This window comes from Egretta garzetta, unplaced genomic scaffold (genome assembly GCF_000687185.1).
Source record: "Egretta garzetta isolate BGI_Z169 unplaced genomic scaffold, ASM68718v1 scaffold85, whole genome shotgun sequence".
NCBI lineage: Eukaryota > Metazoa > Chordata > Aves > Pelecaniformes > Ardeidae > Egretta > Egretta garzetta.
Window position 1 is genome coordinate 359,946 of NW_009259718.1, and position 8,465 is coordinate 368,410.

The 8,465-nt window shown below is 49.4% G+C and overlaps 1 protein-coding gene across 1 annotated transcript in view; it reads right to left on the reverse strand.

Annotated features, from left to right (window-relative positions):
• The window catches only part of ARHGAP31 (Rho GTPase activating protein 31), a 63,547-nt gene extending 56,044 nt beyond the window's left edge, over nt 1–7,503 (reverse strand). The window contains exon 1 of the mRNA XM_009639079.2: nt 6,933–7,503. Within this exon, the coding sequence (XP_009637374.1) occupies nt 6,933–7,032 (100 nt within the window). The 5' untranslated portion in view covers nt 7,033–7,503. The remainder of the gene's footprint in view (nt 1–6,932) is intronic.
• Between the last annotated feature and the right edge of the window lie 962 nt (nt 7,504–8,465).

Here is an 8,465-nt window from a genome sequence, read left to right on the forward strand (position 1 = left end):
CCTGCTGTTCGCAGGGGGTGGGGAGAAGACAGGATCAAAGTGGGGCTTAGTGCATGCAAACGGCACGTGTGCCTCCTGCGGGGCTTGGTAAGGGAAATGTAAAGCGGGAGGCAGCACAGAAGAGCTCTCTGCTAATCACACGGCGCTAGCAATGGAAAGTCAATGCAGGACAAGGAGCTGAAGCTTGCAACATGAATGTTTAACTGCCGTAACGCTGTGCCACAGAGACACAAAAATCCGGCTCCCAGGAACCAGGAACAGATTGAGGAAGTAACGCAAGCATCATCCAAAACAAGGAGGAACAGCGGAGTAACTGAAGCAGACAGATGGCTTCTGCTCCTGTCGTTCCCAGTGTCTTGTTGCTCTCACTTTGTTGCCATAGAGGCTGGTATCTGGGACTCATAACATGATGCTCCACTTGTGAGAGCGGGTGGAGAAAAAGCAACCTTTACATTATTAATAATTTCGCCCGTGCTATCCATTTTGGCAGTGGAGTTTCTCACTCCACTGTCCATTGGACATGCCTTGGCAAATTCTGAAAGGCCGGGGAGCTGTTTTCCCCCCCCAAACCCAGCCCAGCTCCTCCACCTGCCAATTCATGTACTCGGCCCTCAGGACCTCTCTGCCATAGCTCTCCTCCGCTGTATAATAACACAGTCCCCCTTCTTTTGCCCCCAGAGTTCAGAGCCCGACTGTCCCTTTTGCTCCCGTCGGAAAGATGAGGGGATGCAGCTTTAAGCATCCACACAGGCTGCATGGCTCTGCACAGCCAGGGGTAGACCCCACAGAGCGCAGGACATGGGGCTGCTTCATCTATCAGCAGGGTGAAAATGCAGAGCAGACTGCAGCAGCACGTCAGATAAAAAGAGAGGACTCATGCATTTCAAGCCAGCCCAACAGGCTGTTCCCATCCCCTTCTCCTCCAAGCCCCTGCTGCTTCCTTCCTTGCAGGAAGACAAGTGTTTGCATAGCCTCAGAGTGAGGTAGGTCAGGGAAGAGATCTGGATTGAAAGCAATCTGCTCACAAAAAGAGAAAAAGGTTCTTTTCAGCTTGACCAGTTCTTAAGACCGAAATCCCCAGTGCCACAGTTTCTAATTTTGAGAAGGGGATGAACGCAGCTCTTCATTCTTCTGCAGCAGATTAAATGAGAGTGTGGCATTTTCATTTTTCCAAGGGGATTTTTAAAAAAAAAAAAGGCCTCATCTTTTTCCTCCACATTGCTATTAATGATCCTTCAGCAGTTTTCCCAGGACTTCTTCATGTGTTGCTAACCAAACGCACCTACCCAAAAGCATGGGCACACATTCACTTCAAAACAACACGGGAGAAGCAGCTTCAAAAAAGATATACCGAGTGAAGACAAATGCATCTTTGTAAGGTACATACTTCCATGTGCTATGGACTTGCATGCACCCTCATGCACATCCTTGCATGTTCTTATCCCACAAACAGATGCAGCTGCACATGCAAGTGTGAGGAAGGAAAGCCACACGACCCAGAAAAGCTGCTTCACATCTGGGCAGCAGGTTTAACAATTGGCTCCGAAGGAGGCCTGTTCTTGAAGGAAACTACTTTCTTCCTGAGTGACAGATCTCTTCATCCATCTGAGCACAGACAAGGCAGCTTCACAATGAAACACATAGCATCAAAATAGGCAGAAGGTAGCATGCTGAGGAGCTGTACCAAAACAGCCAAAGAGTATCCAAAGCCACCTTTCCTTTGTACAAAGCATACTACCGCTAGGTGAACCTGCTTTAGCAGGAGGGTTGGACTTGATGATCTCTTGAGGTCCCTTCCAACCCTTGCCATTCTGTGATTCTGTGAATTATTGCTACTGTTTTCCCTCAGAAATATTTACCTATCCCCCAGTAAAGTCTTGACCTACTGCAGCTCTCAAAAGTGGTTAAGATACTGCTTGGGGAGCCAGTGCAAGGCAGAACCACCATGTTTTTATGAGACCGCTAATACTAAATGAAAACTTTCCTTACTCTTTCATTCAAGCGCAGTTGTGACAAGGCAGAAGCAGCCATTGCGCAACCACGAGGCGTAGAAGAAAATTGTATTGTGGGCTACCCATATTGCTGTCTCCTTCCCTGTATTACAATCTAGGGGCTTGTAAGGGTTTCCTCACCCGTCTCCCTGTGCTGCATTGGCAGACAGCAGCTCCCTTTCCCTCCCCGGCCTCAGGGAGTGCTGCTGGCCGGCCCGCCTCTCTGCCATGGCAAGAAGAGCCTCAAATGGAGAGCTGGAGGGGGTTGGTGGCTTCAAAGCTCCTCAAATGAAGCTGCTCTGTTTCTACAGCAAATAAGAAACAAAGCCAATAAGCAGCATTAGACAAAGAGAGAGAAAGTGCTTTGGGTGCCACAGGCTCAGGATGAGAGGCACTGAGGGAGCTGTGGGGAGTGTGGGAGGGGGTTAAGGGGAAAAACTGATCTCATTGCATCCCAACCAGACAACATCAGGCAGGAAACAGATGTGCAAGAAACCACAGAGGGGTACAGCAACAGCAGAATTAACTCTCCAGCAAATACGGGAAGCTAGGACAGACAGAGCTGACCTGCACCCTGAGAACAAGGCGTCTAATCTGAGATTTGTCTTTTTGCAGTCCTGCTAGCACCTCCCATCCCAACATCTAGACACCATCCTACTAAAAATGAAGGAAATGATTCAGCCTTTCTCCAAGTCCTACCTGTCTCTAAGCAAACGAAGCGCAGGTAGGCCTGAATCAGTAGCAGTTCCTATGCAAAAGACTGGATTATCTTTTACCAGCACTATCCAGTTTTCACAGATGCTGTGTCTATTTCCATTTTTAAAAAATGGAAGTCGTCCCTGGTTGCGGACCTGAAATCCCAGTCTGCATCTCCCATAGTTAGAAGTACTGAGAATATTAAACTCCATTTTAGTCCCTCTCACTTTAACAGCTTTGACTTTTTCAGCCCCCTCTTGAAACACTTCTGTGATACAACCAGAAGCAATACTCTTTGTGAGTGTTTCCTTAGGCAGTTCAGACTGTCCTGCCCCAACTAAGGCTTGTGCACAACATCGAGTCTTGTCTTCTCTGCTGGCCCATCCATCGCTCAAAAATTACGCTGCTGTTATTACAGGAACTGGGGGCCTGACGTGCAGCTCCCATTGACTTCAGTAGAGGCACTATGTGCTTTTCTCCTCTGGAAACCAGGCTGGCTATCAAGAGGCCAAAATATGGCTCTAACATTAATCCTTCAGGGGTAATATGCTAGCTCCATTGCACCCGTACAACATTTTATTGAAGTTTGACACAGGAAAATGTTTCAGTAGAGGAAATTAGTGCTAACTCCCTCCTGCACGGGTGCCTATCCACGCCCAAAACCTGACACTGCTTTCCAGTGAAGCTCTGACACTCCAAAGATCACTTGCCTCTGCGTGTGGATTCACTGCTGGCAGTGACAGAAGAGAGACTATGTGAAGTCAGATGGCTTTTACACATTGGTATTGCCAGCCACCATTCTGTTCTGTCTTATGCGAGCTTTTTCTCAAATCCGCTGCTATTAAAGTCATTCTTTGAGAATGTTAGTGTGAAGGCAGAAAAGCCAATTTTTCCCCAACTTTCTAGCCCTCTTGCCAGTAGAAAGACTTGAAAACGTAACTCAGATGCACACAGAAGTTTCAGAAAACAGAAAGCAGAAAAAGAACCCAGCAATGATTTTTATTTTATCTCCCGATGTTTGTGGCCTGAGTCATGATTTTAAATGCTTGGGAGCACTGATAGCAGTCTGCCCCCATAAGGAGCATGACCAGTCTCTGTGTAGAGACTGCCAGCAGGAAAAGGCCAAGTAGGGTCAAATGCAGTAGTGACAGGAACTGACTTGAAATACAGTAAATTCAACACATCTGACCTTCGAACCAGCCACCAGACAGCAACATCTGTCCATCACCACTGACCTGGGTCAGATCTGAAGAATCAGCTTAGGGCTAAAGGCTTTGTATCATATTTTTAGTCTCCTCAGCTACCCCGCTGTACCTGCTGAAGTCTTTACATCTACACCGCTCTTAAGTACTTTGTAGCCCTACCGCACCTTTTATTGTATTACCAGAGAGCTCTTTATAACAGAGCCTTAGGTACCTCTGTCTGGTAAGGGAGATAGCAGGATCTTTTAACGCAGCCATCTCTGAAGCGGACCATAGCAAGTTATTAAACAGTTAAATGACAGGAGAGGAAATGCTGCTACCTTAAGCAGAATATCATTCTCTCCACTGGAATTTGGCAATGACACAGGGACTAAGGTCCTTGCAGAAAGCATAAGCTGCTCTTCAGCAACCGCAAGCACGTAGGGACTCAAGTTGTGCATCTCCTCCAGAAAGCACCACACAAGTAGTGCAGCACCCCCTAACTGTAACGGCCCTGTACTAATCCAGAGGGAAAAAAGCCAAACTGAATTGTCTACACCAGCCTTGGCTGTCCCCTGTGCTCCCTTTGCCATCCCCAGCAGCCGCAAAGCAGGTCTCTGCTTCTCTTCGCCTGTGCGAGTGTGCAGGACCGGTCACACAAAGCAGCACTGCAGGATGGCATAAAGCAGACCTGAGCATGAAAGCGCAACCCATCCGACTTGTGTCCTGCCTGTGCTCCAGCCTCTTCTTCTTTTCCAGTTAACCCTTCTGGGTGCATTTTAAAACCTGCTTTCACAAAGATCCACAACAAAAATGTTTTGTGGGCAGCAGCCAAAGTGCTCTCCCCCACCTCATCACTCCCAGATACCACGAAGAGTCATACATCTTCATTGCTTCCAAGCAGGGAACAACCAGAGCCTGCATCCCACCAGTTAAACACATAGTACTATCTAAAGCAGGAGAGAAAGTTATTGCTCTATACCAAAGCCTCTGCTTGCAGGAGCACTGGCTTGTCACTGGAAATAATTCTTCAAGTATCCCCAAATCAACCATCTCTCATACCCTAAACGCGCTTCTAATTTTGTTTCATCATTACAGGTTGCAAGTTTGTGATGCCCTGGTGACTTCTGAACCTTCATTTCTTCCCAAGATATCACTTTGGCACACTTGGTCACTTTCCTGTTGATCCTGAGAGCCCTACCAGCAAAAAATTTAGCATCTCTAATTCTCTCACTTCTCTCCCTGTCCCAAGGAATTGAATTGTACCAAGCAAACTTACACCCTTCTCCATAAACCTGTAACAATTGAGTCTTTCATTTCTGGATCCCACGGCACTGGGCAATGGGATGTGCTATTCAGCAAATAGCAGTACTGCATAAAGGGAAAGGAACTTCATGTTCTCCCCCACTGCTCTTCAAGCACGGAGAGATAAGTAGGTTGGAACTGTGAACCATCCCACAAATGAGACTTGAGACAATGTCCTCCTTTCTTGTGCCCAAAAACCTATTTTAAAAAACTATGGGATTTCGGGTAATAAATTTTGCTGTTGTGGCCTAATTTCAACTGCAGTAACTATCTTTCTCCCTTTAAAATCCCCCCTTGCTGCTTCAACCGCTTCAACTGAATATACTGCCTGCGCCTGCCTTCCCTGAGTTGTTTTTCAGTGTTCCTGTAAACAGCTGTAAATTGTTCCTCCACCGCGGCAGCTCGTGTTAGCACCGGATGGAATTTATCTATCTGTACCTTGCGCTGGCAAAGTGCTATCAGTTCATTAAGTCTGTTATTTCTGCTATTTCAATTCAATCGCTGTTAAGGGCTATGTAAGTTAAAAGATACAGTAATTGTTACGGACAACTCCCAATGAAATTGAATGACTGGTTTTCCCCCATGCCTAAATAAATGCACATATATAACATTTTAGCTTAGTGATACATCTACTGCCCTCTTCCCTGTGCAACGGAAAAGGCTACTGCTATGTAGTCCATCCCTCTGCCAGTGCAGTTCCACACTGTGCTTCATCAGCCATGCTCATCAGCAAATGAAAGACCTGATTGTACAGCCCTCCCCGTACAAAGCTGACATTGCTGCTCCAAGCTTTTTTTGCTCGGAGTAGCCTGACATTGGTAGAAGTTAGTTAATTCAAACTGGAACATAATGCTAAACCTGGAACATAATGCTCACATCAGGGATGGTAATGGGCATGTATTTATTTTTCCTTTTGCTAAACTGCAGGTCTTTCTCTATGCCAAACTCTCAACTGCTTCTCTCGTTACCCAGCCCTCTTTAAGGAAAATCGTTCTGCTCCTTCTCTTATCCAGGACTGACCATTTCAAGCTCAGGACACTCTGATCTTCTTGCAGTTACTTCTTGTCTGAGCTACCATATTCTTATCTGATATCTGGGGGCATGGAGGTCAGGGGGAGGAGGAGAGGGAGAGAAAGATAACAGGCAGAGTAGAGAAAATATTAGCTCAGCTGCCCCCTACACCTCACACTCATCCCTACTCCACCCCACCCCCCAGTCTCTATCCTGTCTGCATCCAGCAGTAAAAGGACAATTTGGGAACTGCAGCGGAGTCCAGGAGAGGTAGATGGGGTGCTCCAAATTCATCCCTACAGCCCTGCAACGCTTGAGTCTCATGGACTTTGGGAGGATTTCCAAGTCCAGGAGGAAGCAAGACGAAACGCAGTTCTGATTTCCGAACCTAGCTCCCTAAAAGCCTGCTACCCCTTTCCACAGCCAGGTGGATGGGAGAGGGCATCACAACGTACAGCTGGCTGCCTCTGTCTCCACTTAGGCAGCCCGAGAAGCCCTAGCCCAGTCCTTTCCCCGCACGCAGCACTACTCATGCAAGGGTCATGCAGACGCGTCACCAAAGCAATCTTCCGATTGTTCATTCATTGTGAGCAACTGGGCAGTGACTCCACTTCCCGGGGATAAGCCACCTCCAGGTTGTCTAGCCCTCAGCCTTGGGAAAGGTCCGGTTTGCAGTCCTACCAGTAAAAAAAGGGGGCACGCGCGCTCTGCTCCTCCGCTACCAGAGTGAGAATAAAGAGGCATTTACCATCCTGGCCAGAGCTCTCCAGATACTCCGTCAGGTCGCAGCCGAACGCGCTCGCGGCTCCCTTCCTCTTGAGTTTCTGCTTGGCTCCCTTGTTCTTCATGAGGTTAGTCCCAAAAGAGGTTTGCCCCCCTCCTGCCTTGCCCCCCTCCCCCCGGCCTCACGCTGGGCGACAAAAATCTTGCTCTTCTCAGACCACCGCCCGTGTCCCGCTCCCAGGGAGTAACATCGGGGGTCCCGTACAGCGTCCAGCTGGAGAAGTAAACATTAATCCCCACCAGATGTTGGGCTTCTCCTGTGGCAGAGGAAGGTCAGGGCGAGAGGAGGCTCCCCAGATGGCAGCAGCAGCGATCATAGCCCGAGCCCGGAAGGGTTCTCATCAGAGGGAAGTGGGTGGTGGACGGGTGCCCGCATCGGAGCTGGCAGGTTGGGGGCAGGCGATGGTGGAGGGGGGACGTCTTTCCCTCAGCACAGTCCCGGGACCCTCCACAGCCACCTTCTGGGTTTCGTCAGCTACGCTGTCACCACTTCCAGCAGAAACCGTCCCAGTCAGGTCTTCTGTCTCTCGGCTTTCGGAGGAGACTGGAAGTTCAAACGGACTAATGAAAAGGGACCGGGGAAGAGTCTGCACAAGGCTCCTCTTTGGCTCCCCCCCTTCCCCTCCTCCTGCCTTTGGACAGTTAGAGGAATGAGAAACCAGCTTCCTGTCCTGACTCCCGCTCGCTCACTCTCTCCCCCTTTTTACAAATCCTAGGATTATCCAGCTCAAAAAAATGCTGAAAGGAAGTTAGCTGAGGAGGGGGGCGGAGGACGGTTTTTGGCAGTAAAGTGCGTGCGTGTGTGTGTGTGTGTGTGTGCGCACACAAGAGGCTGAGGGAAGGCGGGGAGAGGAGTTGGGGGACAGGGATTGGGGACAGGGAGGGGGAGGAAGAGGGAAAGCCTGTCCTGACAGCCGACAGATAACGGTCTGCCTGAGAGGAAATCACTGCGAGCCGAGCGGAGCCGCAGCCCACGGCGCGGTCGGGCGCTTCCTGCGCTACCAACGCTCCGCTCTGAAAAGGCCCGAGGAGGGGCCGGCGAGGAGGAGAGAGACCAGGAGCCGCTCCAGTAAATCTCTGTCTCTGTTCATCGAGTCCTTCGTGGCGAGGCGCCTTCCTGCCCTCAAACGTGACGCTGTCCCTTCAGGATTTGCCGTCCTCTACAGAGGCGCCAGCTGGAGCTACCAAAGTGCAAGAAGGGGTCAGAAAGTTGGGAAACTAAAGAGAGTGTAGCTGAAGGTTCCCCTCCTCCCCAGCTCCCCGGCAAGCAGAAACAGATGCCGCCCGGGCATCTAAGTTCACGTACTTTTGAGTCAGCTCCCAAAAAAGGCTCCCCTTGACCGACGAAGGGGTTTAAAGAGAAGGAACAGAAATCACCCAGTAGCGGCAAGAAAGGAAATAGGACGGGCCTGCCCTTGGGTCTTGCCAGCCCACCAACACCTTCCTAGTCTAAGCTTCAGTACATGCATATCTCTGCTTGTAAGAGTGGTGACTTGCA